Source organism: Odocoileus virginianus, chromosome 4, assembly GCF_023699985.2.
Source record: "Odocoileus virginianus isolate 20LAN1187 ecotype Illinois chromosome 4, Ovbor_1.2, whole genome shotgun sequence".
Classification (NCBI taxonomy): Eukaryota; Metazoa; Chordata; class Mammalia; order Artiodactyla; family Cervidae; genus Odocoileus; species Odocoileus virginianus.
Genome location: NC_069677.1, coordinates 9,457,793 through 9,474,794, shown reverse-complemented (window position 1 = coordinate 9,474,794; position 17,002 = coordinate 9,457,793). Strand labels below are relative to the sequence as shown.

The 17,002-nt window shown below is 38.3% G+C and overlaps 1 protein-coding gene across 1 annotated transcript in view; it reads right to left on the bottom strand.

Annotated features, from left to right (window-relative positions):
- The window catches only part of FAM162A (family with sequence similarity 162 member A), a 40,505-nt gene that overhangs the window by 8,500 nt on the left and 15,003 nt on the right, over positions 1-17,002 (bottom strand). Inside the window, exons 2-3 of the mRNA XM_070466063.1 lie at positions 9,607-9,729; positions 7,161-7,269 (exon numbers count right to left, since the gene is read on the bottom strand). Coding sequence (XP_070322164.1) covers positions 7,161-7,269; positions 9,607-9,729 — 232 coding nt within the window. The remainder of the gene's footprint in view (positions 1-7,160; positions 7,270-9,606; positions 9,730-17,002) is intronic.

The following is a 17,002-nucleotide window of genomic DNA, read 5'->3' as shown; positions in this document are numbered from 1 at the left end:
ACCTAGACAGCATATTAAAAAAGCAGACCATTACTTTGCCAACAAAGGTCCGTCTGGTCCAGGCTATGGTTTTTCCAGTGGTCACATATGGAGTGAGACTTGGACTATAAAGAAAGCTGAGCGCCGAAGAATTTATGCTTTTGAGCTGTGGTGTTGGAGAAGACTCTTAAGAGTCCCTTGGACTGCAAGGAGATCAAACCAGTCCATCCTAAAGGAAATCAGTCCTGGGTGTTCATTAGAAGGACTGATGCTGAAGCTGAAGTTCCAATACTTTGGCCACCTGATGCAAACAGCTGACTCTTTTGAAAAGACCCTGATGCTGGGAAAGATTGAGGGCGGGAGGAGAAGGGGACAACAGCGGATGAGATGGTTGGATGGCATCTTGATGGACAAGATGGGTTTGTGTGGACCCCGGGAGTTGGTGATGGACAGGGAGGCCTGGCGTGCTGTGGTTCATGGGGTTGCAAAGAGTTGGACACAACTGAGCGACTGAACTGAACTTTAAAAAAAAAAAAACACAGTAAGACTGCACAAATTTAAAGTAGGAATTTTTTTTTTTTAAAGTATGAAGATGAAAAATGGAGCCTGGAAAGGCAAAATAAAGAAAAAAAGCCAAAAAAGAGCAAGACATGTTAATCTACACTTGCTATGGTGGGCCCAGTTTTGGCTCTGTAGTTTCACTTTAGCAGCTAGTGCTAAAATGTATCAGTATCTATTTCTCCCTGAGGTTCTTAAGAAGATAGTATATGATACAATGACATTCTCAATAACATCCTGACAATGTGCTGTGCTTCGTCACTCAGTCATGTCCGACTCTGAGACCCCATGGACTGTAGCCCACCAGGCTCCTCTGTCCATGGGGATTCTCCAGGCAAGAATCCCCATGAAGTGGGTTGCCATGCCCTCCTCCAGAGGCTCTTCCCAACCCAGGGATCGAACCCAGGTCTCCTGCATTGCAGGTGGATTTTTTTTTTTTACCATCTGAACCACACTGCAATGAGCTTCATAAGGTTCAACACAAAGCACAATTCAGAAAGAAAACAAACATGGGAGAGTTAAACAATGTGCTCTTTATACCCAACTTTTGCTCTCTGCCTTGAACCAGGAGTAGATTTCAGGATATCTGGTACAGCAGACAGATCCTTTAGGCAATGCTCCTTTAACATTTACACATTTATCTTTAATGTTTTGGTAAAACTGAGTGACAATGAACTTGTGGTTGTGCTCTTTGTCAAGTGCCTCCTATAACTGGTCTGCTGAATACAGACCTATGTACCTTGATAGAAAGTTCTGGGTTGGGTCACCATTCTTATGTGAAAGCTAAAAGGCCTAACAGGGAAGAGTCTAAACAGAAGGCTGCTTCATCTTGGTGATTCTACAGGTAGGCAATGGGTCCCAGTTCTACTACCTGAGTGTTTGGTAAGCATCAGGGCAGGGTATGTGGAGTCCTAATGAGCTCACGATAGAGAACTGGCGTACTCAGTAGTATGTAGAAAGTGATTATATCTAGATGAATGAATTTGAGTGCTAACTTTTTTTCCCTCCTTACATTACTTTTGAAACTGCGGGGAGGAAAATACTTTAAAAATGCATGGAAGGAGGCACAGGGTTCAGGCTGTTGCAGATGGTAGGAGAAGAACCATGAAAGCATATATACACTGATGTAAGAGCTTGGATCCAGTGAGGGAGCAATGTGGATGGAGTCCTCTAGGCACTGAAGCTGGGCCTGCAGGGTGGGAGGAACCAGGAACAACTGCTAAGAGGATTTGCTCCTAAGAGCATCTGAGATCCCACGAACCACAACGACCCATGTTGACAAATGTTTTATGTGAACTGGTATTCCAACTGAAGTGCTGTAATCCTCAGGAAAAGTGATGTATTTTCCATTTGAGGGAACATAAAAAGTAAAATGCATTTAAATAAGGCCACAAGGTTGCCCTCCATTCTACAGGGAGCAATAAGCACGGGTATGTTAAGCAGTGCCTGTTCAGAACTACGGGCACAAGCATAAACGGCGGCTCAGGCCCAGAGAAGAGGCTACTAGGGTGACTCGTGAGATTGTGCTTTGGGCTCGATGGTGTCTTGGGACCACCTGCAAGTCAGACTATGGCAGGTTTTCCTTAGTAAAGTGCATAAAGCACCTATTAGGGCCATGAGTACATACCAGCCTGATTTCTGTTGGGATATTCATGAAGAAATTATAGTACAGGTAAGAATTTGAGGTCATATTTATTTCCAGCATGCTCTTCCAGAAGAATACAACTGTCACTTGAGCTAAGAAGGACCAAGGCTCTCCTGCTGAAATAATTCTAGTGAATATAATGTGTTATTTAATTTGACAAGCAGAAAGAAGGGGCTCTGTTATTAAAGTTGTTGTAAACAGAAAGCAAAACCTACTTATCTTCCTACAAAAAGATACCCTGAATGAACCCAGAACTTCTTCAATCATGACTTGATTTAGAAGCCAGAAGGCTCCAGAACAATTCCTTACTAGAAGAGAATGAATGTCCATGAGCTTTGTCCCAAGCCCCTGTCTCTGAAGAGGATGATGTCCCACAGGTAGACTGCATCTATTTCTTAGAATCTCTTTTTGGCCAAGATGCAAACCATAAGGCAGGAGCAGTGGTTCTCAACTTGGAATGATTCCTATGTCTTAACTGAGCTCTGGGGCTCCTGGGTCATGCAGCCTGATTTCAGGAATCAGCTCTGCCTACCAGCAGTCTGGTACTAACCCCAGGATCTGCTTCACCTGCCGCTAGGTGGGCAACAGGCTCAGATTCATCAGGACCCTGTCTCTGGCCACCAGTGTGCCAGCACTAGTGCCAGGGCTCCCCAGGGATCTGCAATCACATACATAAAAATACAGTTAGCAACTCAGATAAAAAGAGGCAGCAGAGGAATATGTTCTAGAAGAAGGAACAGATAAAAACCTAGAAGATGAACTAAGTAAACTGATAGCCTACCTACATGAGAAAGACCTCAGAGTAATGATCATAAAGATGATCAAAGAACTTGGAAGAAGAATGGGTACACAGCACGAGGAGTTAGAAGTTTTTAAATGAGAAAACACAAAGAATAACCAGATGTGAAAAATACAGTAACTGAAATGAGAACTACAGTAGAAGGAATCAACAGTAGACTAAATGATACAGAAAAATAGATCACTGAGCTGGAAGACAGAATAGTGAAAACCACTGTCACTGAGCAGAAAAAAATGAAAAGAAATAAGGACAGTTTAAGAGACCTCTGGGACAACATCAAGCCCACTAATATTCACATTATAGGGGTCCCAGAAGGAGAAGAGTGAGAAAGTGCTTCAAAATAATTGAAGAGATAATAGCTGAAAACTTTCCTAACCTGAGAAATGAAAGTCATCCAAGTCTAGGAAGCACAGAATCTCATACAGGGTTAACCCAAAGAGGAACACACCAAGAATACTGTAATCAAAAATAAAATGACAAAAATTAAAGAGAGAATACTAAGAGCAGCAAGAGAAAAGTAACAAATTACATAGAATGACATTCCCACAAGGCTATCAGCTGAATTTCCAGTAGACTCTGCAGGTCAGATGGAAGTGACATGATATATTTAAAGGAATGAAAGAGAAAAACCTACAACCAGGAATAGTCTACCCAGCAAGGTTCTTATTCAGATTTGATGAAGAAATAAAAAACTTTACAGACAAGCAAAATCTAAGAGAATTCAGCACCATCAAAGCAGCCTTAACAATAAATGTTAAACGAACTTCTCTAGGCAAAAAAGAAAAGGCCACAATTACAAAAAAGAAAATTATGGAATGAAAGAGCTCACTGGCAAAGGTAAAGTAAAGTTAGGAAATCATTCACATACAAAGTTAGTAAAGGTAGGAAATCATCCATACAAAAAGATAGTAGGGAGATTAAGAGAGACAAGTAGTTACGATCATCTGTATCTACAGTAAGCAGTGAAGGGATACACAAAACAATCAGATATAAAACATGGGCTTCCCAGGTGGCACAATGTAAAGAACCCACCTGCTAATGCAGGAAATGCAAGAGACATGGGTTCGATTCCTGGGTCAGAAAGATCTCCTGGAGAGGGAAATAGCAACCCAAAAATCCAGTATTCTTGCCTGGAGAATTCCAAGGACAGAGAAGCCTGTTGGGTTACAGTCCATGAGGTTTAAAAGAGTCAGACATGACTGAGCTACTAAGCATGCACACATACACACACATGATATAAAAAACAGTAGTCATCAGGAGAGGAATGTGCAAACTCAGGTGTTTTTCTTAAATGCATTTGAAACTAAGAGATGAGCTCCTTAAAACAATCATGTATATACACAGACTGCTATATAAAAACCTCATGGTAACTGCAAACCAAAACTCTATAATAAATATACACACAACAAAGAAAAAGGAATACAAACATACACTAAAGATAGTCATATCAGAAGAGAATAGAACAAAAGAAAGAAAAAAAGCTACAAAACAAATCCATACTACACATAAAAAACAAACAACAAAGACCTATTGTAGAGCATAGGGAACTATATTCAATACCTTGTAATAACTTATAATGGAAAAGAATAGATGTATATATATATATATATATATATAACTGAATAACTCTGCTGTACACGTGAAACACTGTAAGTCAAATATATGTAAATAAAAAATCCAAAATAATTAACAAAAAGGCAGTGAGGATATACATATACATGATTACCTTAAATGTAAATGAACTCAATGCTCCAACCAAAAAATACAGACTGAATGGAAGAAAAACAAGACCATATATATGCTGCCTACAAGAGACTCATTTCAGATCTAGAGACACATACAGACTGAAAGTGAGAGGATGAAAAAAGGTATTTCATACATGTGGTAATCAAAAGAAAGCTAAAGTAGCAATATTGATAGCACCAGACAAAATAGACTTTAAAATACTGTTACAAGAGACAAAAAGAGACAGTATAATGATCAAGTGATCAATCCAAGAAAACATAACAATTGTAAATATATCTGCACCCAACATAGGAGCTCCTCAATACGTAAGGTAAAAATTAACTGACATAAAAGGAGAAATTGCAAGTAAGACAATACTAGTATGGAACTTTAATACCCCATTTACATCCAGACATAAAATCAGTAAGGAAACACAGACCTTGATAACACATTAGACTAAATGGACTTACTTGATACATTTAGAGTATTTCATATGAAAGCAGCAGAACATTCTTTTCAAGTGCACATGGAACATTCTCCAGGATAGGTCATATGCTGGGTCACAGAGCCAGTTTCAGTAAATTTAAGAAAACTGAAATCATATCAAGCATCTTTTCCAACCACTATGAGACTAAAAATCAACTATAAGAATAAACTGCAAAAAACACAAACATGCGGAGGCTAAGCAATATGCTACTAAACAACCAATGGATTAGTGAAGAAATCAAACAGAAAATCAAAAAACCTAGGGACAAATGAAAACAAAAACACAACAATCCAAAACCTCTGGGATGCAGCAAAAACAGTTCTAAGAGGGAAGTTTTTAAGCAATATAAGCTTGCCTCAGGAAATAAGAAAATCTCAAATAAAAAAATTAACCTTACACCTAAAGCAACTAGAGAAAGAACAAACAAAACCCAAAGTTAGCAGAAGGAAATTACAAACATCAAAGCAGAAATAAATTAAACAAAGACTAAAAAAAACAACAACAGCAAAGATCAATGAAACTAAAAGCTGGTTTTTTGAAAAGATAAACAAAACTGATAAACCTTTAGCCAGACTCATTAGGGAAAAAAAAAAGTGAGAGGGCCTAAATCAATAAAATCAGAAATGAAAAGGGAGAAGTTACAGCCCACACCATAGAAATACAAAGGATCACAAGAGACTATTATGAAAAACCATATGCAAATAAAATGGGAACCTTGAAGAAATGGACAAATTCTTAGAAAGGTACAATCTCCCAAGAATGAACCAGGAAGAAATAGAAAATATTAACAGACCAATAACTAGTATTGAAATTGAATATTTTAAAAACTCCCAACAAATAAAAGTTTAGAACCAGATAGCTCCATGGGTGAGCTGTAGCAAACATTTAGAGAAGAGTTAACACCTCTCCTGCTGGAACTATTCCAAAAAATTGCAGAGAAAGGGATACTTCCTAACTCATTCTATGGGCTACCATCACCCTGATACCAAAACCAGACAAAGATACCAACAACACCAAAAAAATAACAGACAAGTATCACTGATGAACATAGATGCAAAAATCCTCAACTAAATACTAGAAAACCAAACCTAACAATAACTTAAAAGGCCCATACACCATGATCAAATGGGATTTATCCCAGGGATGCAAGGATTTTTCACCACCCACAAATCAATCAGTATGATACACCACATTAGCGAACTGAAGAACAAAAACCACATGATGATCTAAAACAGATGCAGAAAAAGCTTTTGATAAAATTTAATATTGGTTATGGTAAAAACTCTCCAAAAAGTGGGCACAGAAAGAACATACCTCAAAACAGTAAAGGCCATATATTAAAAAGCCCACAGCTAACATTATACTAAACAGTGAAAAGCTGAAAGCATTCCCTCTAAGATCAGGAAGAAGACAAGAATGCCCACTCTTGCCACTTTTATTCAACACAGTTTTGGAAGTCCTAGCCATGGCAATCAAAGAAGAAAAAGACATAAAAGGAATCCAAATTGGAAAGGAAGAAGAAATTGTTTGCAGATGACATGATAACCATACACAGAAAATCCTAAGGATGCCACCAGAAAAATTACTACAGTTCATCAGTGAACTGGATAAAGCTGTAGGACCAAAATTAACATACAGAAATCTGTTGCATTTCTATATGCTAACAAAAAAAATACAAGAAAGAGAAATTAATTTAGTTACTTTCTATAGCTAGGAGAGAAAAGCAAATCAGCTGACTTCAGAGTAACTGACAGCTCTTCACTAGGCACTACATAAGTGCATTGATAACACACTGATTTTCTAGCACTGTTTTTATTCCAGGTACTTGTCAAAAAGTAAATGTTTAGAAAAGTGGAAACTTTTAAATATGGCTGAAAGGTTTTAAATAGACTCAGAGGAACTGATTTTCCTTTAAAATAGATTGCTGAAAAATAGAAGCTGCTTACAACCCTAACTTCAGCACTCACGAGACAGTCTCTGGAATGTCATCTTCCTTTTTGAAGCGACCTGACCATATTAGAATCTTCTTCTCCCAGTCCGTAGGCTTGTGCAGTGGCACTCTGTGGCTGTAAGTGTCTATGAGAAAAACAAGAGAAGATATTTATATGAGACTCACTCCCAAATTTAGCAACAGAAAAATGCTATTTGTGCTTTTTAGCTATTCACCAAACAGAATCACTGAGAAATCTCAAGTTAATTAGAACTTTATTTGAATGGAATTTCTCAGGTTGCTTATATATTTCTTAAATGAGATTCAAAAATTTTGTAAGGATTGAGGTAAAATAAAAGCGTTATTTTCCAATATAAGCCCAAGCCATTGAAAGCTGAAAGAACACCATGAACAAAGATATAAAGATGAGAAGGATGAATTAAGAAGGGAACTGCACGGGAGCCTGTTTGACTTTGGTAGAATTTTAAGTCTGTGAGGTAAAATCAGATTATACAAGAACCTGAATGGCAGGCTAAGGGTTTTAGACCTGACTCAAGAACTATTGTACTTAGAAAGTTTAATCTGCACAGTGGCTGGAAAGAGAAAGGATAGGACAGAGTGGACAAGACCAAATAGGAGATTATAATACAAGCTATTACAATACAAGGGTGAGTTGTTATAGTCTCAGTTAGAGTTGTAACAGTGGGAAGAGAAACAAAAAGTCAATCTGAAAGAATTTGGAGATTGATTAAGATAAAGATGGATTCATGAAGAACCTCAAACTTGGATGATTAAAACAAAAGCAGTATTGTTAACCAAAATAAGGTGACTGAAAACAACCAGTCAGGAGAGGGAAAAGTACTAATGTCATTTTAGATCTTCTGGGTCAAATTTACGCCATCTGAGTAAGTTTCCTTAATGAGTTTGGAGTGGAGATAACCACTGGTGCAAAGAAAGAGCCAGTGAGGATAACAGACGCAGAAGAGCAGGGGCTGAGTGTTGGTGCACGACCCAGAAAGGACAAAGAGGCAGCAGAGGAAAATGGAGCAGCCCAAACACGCAGAACCACAGACTATAAAAGAGTCTTTCAAAGGAAGGGGAAGTCACTGAAGATGAGAAGCAGAAAAAGGGGATCACAGAATGTCAGAGTTACAAAGGACCTTGGAGATAATCTCATCTAACTTTCAGGTACTGCTGACATCTCTCTTGCAGACAGACCATCTCCTTGACTACGTCACCTTTGTTTATGCTGCACCTTTCACTTAATCAGAAGCCAACAGCAAGAGGAACAGAAAAGTCACCAGGGAAAAAAAATCCTTAAAGAACCAAAGGCAAGAAAAGACATTCAGAAGTACAGAAATAGTACCGCTGTAATCTTTTAGCACTTGGTACTTTCTCTATAGTTTATTTTTACTTTATGTACTACATACTCATTAAAGACAATTCAGAAAGTACAGACGTGAAAAAAGAAAAAGAGAAAAACCACGCTTAATTCTCCTCTCATAGTATGAGCACTATGTTTATTTTGGTATGTTTCCTAAATCTTATCACCATACATAGGCACATATATGTAATTTCTGTATGTACCATTTTTGGGCTTACACACAATGTAAATTTTTGTATCCTGCCTTGTTCATTAACATTATAACAAAAACTTTCCATGCCAGTATGTTGTAATTATAAGCACCATTTCCAACAGTTGCACAACTCATCAAGTAGATCTAATCTATAACCATTCCCAGATTATTTAACATTTAGACTAATTTCTCATTTTCCTTTATATGTGTATAAAAATATATATAGATATATATACATATATATAAATAAATGGGAACAGCTTTACATTCAAAGCTTTTTCCACATAAAGGGATTATTCCTTAGGATAGATCCCCAGAAGTGAAATACCAGGTCAAGGGGTATAAATACTTTTAACCTTTTAATAAATATTCTTTGACAACAGTTATTTTCCACCCACCAGTACCTATCTGGCCCTAGTGTAGGGCCCAGAAGAAGCAATTCCCATGAAGAAGCAATGAGCAAGTAGTTCCTGGGGCCATACAGTTTAAATATTGTGCTCCTTCTTTCCACAGTGCTGACAGTGACAGAACGTGGAGTTAGGGATAGGACTAAACATGGCTGAAGTTAATGTACAAGCCAGTGCGTAGCCCTAAGTATATTGTACCCAAATCTCATTTTTTGATCTGGTTCATCTTTGAGGCTGACCAATATTTACTTTGGTACATCTATCATCTACAGAAAGCTCTAGTCAAATCCTTGAGGTAAGAGATGAAAAATGACAAATGGGAAAAATGAAGAAATCACTGCCATATGTAAGCACAATTAATATAAGTACAACTTGGGAGGCCTGAACTACATGATAAGGAGCCCTGTGACCACCTCTCTTTTAGGTTCTTTTGATTCCAGGTTGTTCTAATCTTTGAGAGCTGCCTAGTCCATAACTGGAAAGACAAATAAAAACTTACGGGTTGGAGGCTTTGGACTTTCCTGGGGTTTGCTGCAAAATCCATTTGTTCTCTTCAAATCAGAGTTTCTGGTAAGCCTTAAAGATGAGAAAGCATCTCTTTCACATGACCTAAGACATCTTCCTAGTAAAGAGAAAAAAAAGTTTCAGATAAAGGAAATCTGATATCTTACAATGAAAAATGCCTGCAAAATACATATTTCATCCATAAAAATTAACTCACTTAAAAAATGAATATCCTACTCTATGTAAGATACATGTACTATATTTAAAGTGTTTAGTGCTATCTTAAAATATGCATGTTTTGCTGACTAGGAAATTAGGAATTTACAATATGTTTTATTGGCTTTAAGTTTTATAAAAGTATAAAACTTCTCACGTGTCTTATAACAGTAATGATTCTGCTATGAATCATTAGTGTTAGTATAACCCTCAGTGTTAGCAGGAACATTTTTAACCAATAATTAATCAGAATTCAAAGCAGAGACAGCCAGAAACAGTTCTGATGAGGATAAAAGGGGATAATTCTGAGTATGGGGGTGGGGAGTCATACAAGAGACTAGGGCTGATCCTCAGTCAAAGGATCATCACAAAAGAGCCCTAGGGCCCTAGGATGTGGAAGAAAGGGAGCACTACAGAAGAATGAAACAGAAAAGAAAGCTGGAAAGGCAGCAGTAATAAATCTGATCAAGATCCTGACGCTCCATGATGCTCTGCGTAACAAAGAAAGGGATACCCAAGATTTGGCTTTAATGTGACAAGAATGAGCCCTCACAGCTTTGTGCTTAAAACTTCACAGAATTCAAGCAGTTTTAAAAAGCTATTTGTTAGTGGATAAACAGTCTATACCTTTGAAGTTCCAGATACCTAACAGAGAGTCATTGTAGCTTCAGAGTTTGAAGCAGTAAGGGGAGAAAGAGAGGGAAGAGCAGTAAAATGTGTTTACAGCACAGGACCTCCCAAAGTTGGTAAGAACCATAATTACCTTGCTTTTTCTTTCTCCTGTTTAAGAAAATCTTTAAACATAGCAATCTTAAAGAAAAATCATTGTGGACTTCTCATGGGCACACGTTTATATTTGTGTAAAGATTTTTAAAAGAAAACTTTTATTGATACATAATTTCACATTAAAAATTCATCCTTTTAAATGTGTAAAACAAAGAATCACCTTCTGCTTCAATGTTCTGCTTGACAGGAATTAATGGGGGGGGGGGGCAAAAGATGGAGGAGGGAGTTAGCTTTGCTGTCCACTAATAACTGGACACAGACTTCCTTAAATGCCTTTCACCAATAAGTTTGCCAGCTTTTGCTGAAGGGCTCTGTGTGCATTTGGGGGGCATGCTCTGGGAGTGCGTACAGAAGAAGCTGTTTGCATTGTATTACCTCTGAGTAAAGTTTTAAAGAAAAAAAAAAGGCAAGCCCGCTAAGTGAGGGTTTCCATGGAGCAGACAGACCGACCAAATAGTAACAGTCCTCTGGCCTTAGGGGCTTGTGGAGCTCCAAATCCATTCGGCCTTTTTCAGTGTCTGCTATATTTTTCAGAGCTACATGATTTCAAGGTATTAGTTACAAAGTATTACTGTGAAGCCCAGAGGAGACAGGAATCAATTAACATTCCATGAGCCTTGCTGTTCTTACCATGACTAAGTCATTTTCTTGGACAAACACTACACAGATTGTCACAAGCCTCTGGTTATTACCTAGAGTTCTGAAAAGGTTGACTCTTAAGACTATGGTCATATTTTCATTGCTTTTATATAAGGGTGAATTTTCAGAGGTCCTATTTTCAGAGTGAATTGTCAGATTCACTAACATACCTTAAGCTGGACCCTCTATTTGTATCAAGATTTGTGGTTGCCTGCAGTCTGATTTCTTTCACAAGAGGGCTCATTTATTTCAGTTTTCTAGGCAGTAGTCCCAGAAGGCTTTGCCTGGGTCTGAGTGACCACACTACCAGTGCCACCTAGTGACAGCACGTGTACACTGTAAGAAAAGTAGATAAAGTATAATTGATTTTAGTTTTTTTCTGCATTTTAAATGTTGATAATGTAGAATTTACTTCAACAAGGCTGATTTAAAGGTTAAATGGAAAATACACGTGAGAGCATTTGGCAAGATGCTTGAAACATGGCAGGTACTCTAAACATTAAGTTTGTTTCCTTAAACACTAATCAAAACATTTCCAGAGCACTTCAATTTTATCCCTAAGATGGTCAGAATTTCTGACCAAGGTAGTTTTAAATTGTTATCAGGGCACAAATAAATTCCATGAATCTCTTCTAAAGTTCTTCATAGCTTTCAAGATTAAAACAAAAATATTTAATGCTGTGATTCTCAAACTTCAGGATGCATCAGAACCACCCGAATGGCTCAGTAAAATGCCAATCATAGGCACACCTATCTCCAGTTTTAGAAACAGTTTGGGGTTGAATCTGCATTTCTAACAAGCTCTTAGGTGAAGCTTCTACTGCTGCTTTGAAACCACACTTTGAGAACTACTGTTTTTTTTTTTTTTTTTTTTTTTAAGCTATGGCAAAAAACATATAACACAAAATTTACTATTTTAACCACTTTTAAGTGTACAGTGCTATGGCATTAAGTACACTCACATTGTTTTGCCACCATCATCACCATCCGGGGCTTCCCTGCTGGCTCAGTGGTAAAGAATTTGCCCTCCAGTGTAGGAGACAGGGGTTTGATCCCTGGGTCAGGAAGATCCACTGGAGGAGGAAATGGCAACCGACCCCTGTATTGTTGCCTGGGAAATCCCATGGGCAGAAGAGCCTGGCAGGCTGCAGTCCATGGGGTTCACAGAGAATTGGACATGAGTGAGCACGCACACACCACCACCATCCATCTTCAGGACTTTTTCATGTTCCCCAGAGGACCACTAGTTTAATGTGACCTATAAGGTCCCTTCCCACACCATCCTGTCCTATCCCCTTCTGGCAGGTACCGAGACAGAAAGGAACCAAGTTAACTGACAATGAGCTCTACTGTCTAAAGACGAAACAGAAAAAGAACCAATAATTATCTCCTTAGGTATCATCCTTTCCCATCCCTCTTAATTAGAACAGAGTAAGTTTAGAAAAACAGAACAGAGACAGTTTAGAAGAATAAAAGACAAACTGCCGCTTAGCTCTTCAGTTCAGTTCAGTCCAGTCGCTCAGTCGTGTCCAACTCTTTGCAACCCCATGAACCACAGCATGCCAGGTGTCCCTGTCCATCACCAACTCCTGGAGTCCACCCAAACCCATGTCCATCTCATCCTCTGTCATCCCCTTCTCCTCCTGCCCTCAATCTTTCCCAGCATCAGGGTCTTTTCAAAAGAGTCAGGTCTTAGCATCAGGTGGCCAAAGTATTGAAACTTCAGCTTCAGCATCAGTCCTTCCAATGAATATTTAGGACTGATTTCCTTTAGGATGGACTGGTTGGATCTCCTTGCAGTCCAAGGGACTCTCAAGAGTCTTCAGTCCAAAAGCATCAATTCTTCTGCACTCAGCTTTCTTTATAGTCCAACTCTCACATCCATACATGACTACTGGAAAAACGATAGCCTTGACTAGACAGACCTTTGTTGACAAAGTAATGTCTCTGCTTTTTAATATGCTGTCTAGGTTGGTCATAACTTTCCTTCCAAGGAGTAAGCGTCTTTTAATTTCATGGCTGCAATCACCATCTGCAGTGATTTTGGAGCCCCCCAAAACAAAGTCAGTTCAGGTTAAAGCAAAAATGTTACCAAGTACACCTACTTACTGTAAGTCACACAAACACACGTTTGGAGACAGTTATTCATTCAACAAATGTACTAGTCAGGTATTGTTCTAGGTAATATAAAAAACAGATAAAACTTTATGCCAGATGCGCTTATATTCTACTGGAGGAAGGGGGAAAAAAAAAAAATATATATATAGTTAGATAGAAAATGCCAGAGAGAAAAAATAAAGGGGAAACAAAGTGTTTGTGTGCTTAAAATGTGGTGTGTGTGAGATTTTACATAGGGCAGTAAGAGAAGTTCTCTATGAGAATGCCATGAAGGAAGTCAGGGAGCTAGCATGCAGGTAGATACTCCAAACAGAAACAGTAGTAAGTCCAAAGGCCCTAAAGTGGTTCCAAGGACTCAACGAGGCGGCCAGCATGGCCAGAATAGAGGAATAATGAAAAGAGAGCAGGCCTTGGGGTTACAGACACACCTGGGATGGAGGTGAAGAACAGGGACTCATGAGAGGTTTACCTAGGTCAGAAACTATCTCCCAACCTTTTGTTACTACAACTTCACATTGGATGCCAGTAATTTTTCTCTCCCTAAGGTATAAATGGTATTAAAGCATAAATAAACATAATATTATACAACTAGAAACAACAGACTATTGGAAAAAATAATTTTAAAAAAACCCAGCATCACTTAAAAAAATATGTGAAGTCTTGATGTGATTTTGGTACTTATTTTGCAACTACAATAAAATTGAAGCATAAAAGTTTTAGTATAATTATTAAGACTACTTTTCTATCTCAAAGAGATAAGAATTTATTGCCCCAGACATCCAAGCCAAAAATTTTCCATCCTCTGGTGGATCACAATTAAAAACAAACAAAAAACCCAAAAGAAAAACAGTTCCTTAACCCTCTGGCTTCACTAGCAGCCTGTCCCTGGCTGACCAAACTGTGTCCCCAGGGCCTTAGCAGAAAGTGAAGCCTCATTGTGCCTGGAAAGCTCTGACTGGCAAATGGCTTGTTAATCTTAAGAGTAGCTGTCCTTAAGTTTTAGTATGCAACACAATCACCCAGAGGACTTCTAACACATTCTGCCAGACCCCGTTTCCAGAGTTTCTGATTCAGTAAGTGTATGAGGAGTCTGAGAATTTGCATTTCCGACAATTTCCCAGGTGATGCCAATCCTGTTGGTCTGGGGGTCCACAATTTGTAAATCAGTGCATTAGAGTTATTACTGCTCCCTGGAGGCTTTAGTGGGTCAGCCTCAATGAGTCTGATTCAAGTACTGACTTCTGTCCTGTTGTCCTTTCCTTTCATTTCAACCCCATGATGGGCAGTGCAGAGCAGTGGGCATGCTTTTTTCTTCCCCCTCAGAATCATTCAAGACTCTCCTGGAGATAACGGTCAATGATGTTACCTAGAATATGACCAATCTCTGAGAATCAGTGATGATAAATGAAGGTTCAGTGAATGCTGGTGGAGAAAGAGGCTTTTATAAGATTATTTAGTGTTTCTTAACCTGTGTGAGGGCTTCCCTGGTGGCTCAGCTGGTAAAGAATCCGCCTGTAATGCAGGAGACCTGGGCTTGATCCCTGGGTTGGGAAGATCCCCTGGAGAAGGGAACTGGCTACCCACTCCAGTATTCTGGCCTGGAGAATTCCATGGACAGTATAGTCAGAGTCAGACACAATTGAGCGACTTTCACACACACTAGAACCTGTGTCAAGATCAGCTGCCAGGTCTGTTGCAAGTATGTTGCTAGGTATGAAGTTTGCCAATGATCTGCTTAAAAATAAAATCATGGCATTTTATTGACAAAACCCCTAAAACTGTACATCACAAACAACTTTAATATATGCACATTTAAAAATATCAACCAGGAGACTGGGTGATTCCCAGGATGGAATGCAGACTCTGACAAATGTATCCAATTCTATTAAAAATGCATGACTACAAGTATATACCAGGATTGAACAAGTAAGTAACTAAATGGTAGATAATGACAGCCAGGTTTCTCATTGTCAAAGAAAGAAGTTCCAAAAGCAAGGGTGGAAGGCTAGAAAGAACGTGGTGCTGGATTAGTCAGAGAACTCAGTATGAGTATCCTTAGTACATATATATATGTGTATACATGTATGTGTACATATATATAGATAACAGACATGAGAGAGACAGAGACATAAATATGTGTGTACACATGGCTTAGTACACACATGTATTTCCTAGCTGTGCCCACTAAGGCCTGGAATCAATGACACTTAAGTAGCAATAAGCATACTCACTGACCAAATCTTGGTGTCTAAATACCATTATCCAATAAAAGGAACCCAGGCTCCCTGGAGAAAACTGGCTGATTCTATGTGGGGGTAGAGAAAATACAAGATGAGTCTGGAATATCCTGGAATGCCAGAAAGTAGCGTTCAAAAATCAATACAATGGGGGCCTGTAAAGGGACATGGAAGTTGATCTGATAAAGCCTAAACTGGAATAATTTGAACAACAAAGTAAATAACACAGTAATGGATTATAGCAAGGTAAAAAATATATGAGTCCATCCATTAAAGAATGTGTCCAATAATAAACTATGTGCATATTAATAAATCACACTGTCTAGTACGATGTGATGAGAAGGGCACTTTACCTCTGCGCTATTTATTCTTTCCCAAAACCCATAATCTTAGTCTTATCATGAGAAACCATCAAGCAAAACCAAACTGAGAGATATCTCACAAAATATCTGACAAGTGTTCCTCAAAACTGGCAAGACCATGAAAATCAAAGAATGTGGAAATCATCACAGATCAGAAACCATAACAGACCATATCTATGGAGATATGATAGCTAAACTCAACATGGTATACTGGATTGGATCCTGGAATAGAAAATGGACATCAGCAGAATAACTAGTGAGAAGCAAAGGAAGCCTCTCCTTCAGTGGATAGCAAAGCACCAATGTTAATTTCTTAGTAATGACAAATGTATTGTGGGTTATGTAAAATGATAAAATTAGAGGTAATTGGGTAAGCAGTACACAGAATTCTGTACTATCTTTGTGACTTTTCTGTAAATAAAATTATTTTAAATAAAAATGCTATTAAACATGGGCTTAATTATATCTTATTGTTTTTACTTTATACAAACTATGAACAAATGTATATTTACTTAATATTAAGTATTTTAAAAATTAGAGAAGATTTGATGCAATCTCTATAAAAATGTCAGTCTCACTCATTTGAACTCCAGTATGCTTTTGGAATAGGACAGAAAAGGAAAGAAATGGAGTATAATAGGAAATGTGCCCAATTCAGGGTAGACCAAAGACGCGCAGGTGAAGGTCATCTGCCTAGGGTACCTTGGTGAAACTGAGATGAGAAAATGACACATGATGATATATATCTTGTCATACTCTGCTATTTTCAAATGTTGTTGCCATCTCCTGTGATCTTGTTACAAGTGCAGACTTTCAGCTCCACCACAGACCTACAGAATTTGAATCTGTATTTTTAATGAGGTATCCAAGTCATTCACACGAACGTTTTATTTCAAGAAGCAAATAGCCACATTCATTCAATATTTTGACACGTACATATTTTGTGCTGGACACATGGAAACCAATACCACATACTCTAAAGTCTGTAATAGTGCTATTCAGCCTCAGCTGGGAGCTTCTTGGAAATACTTCT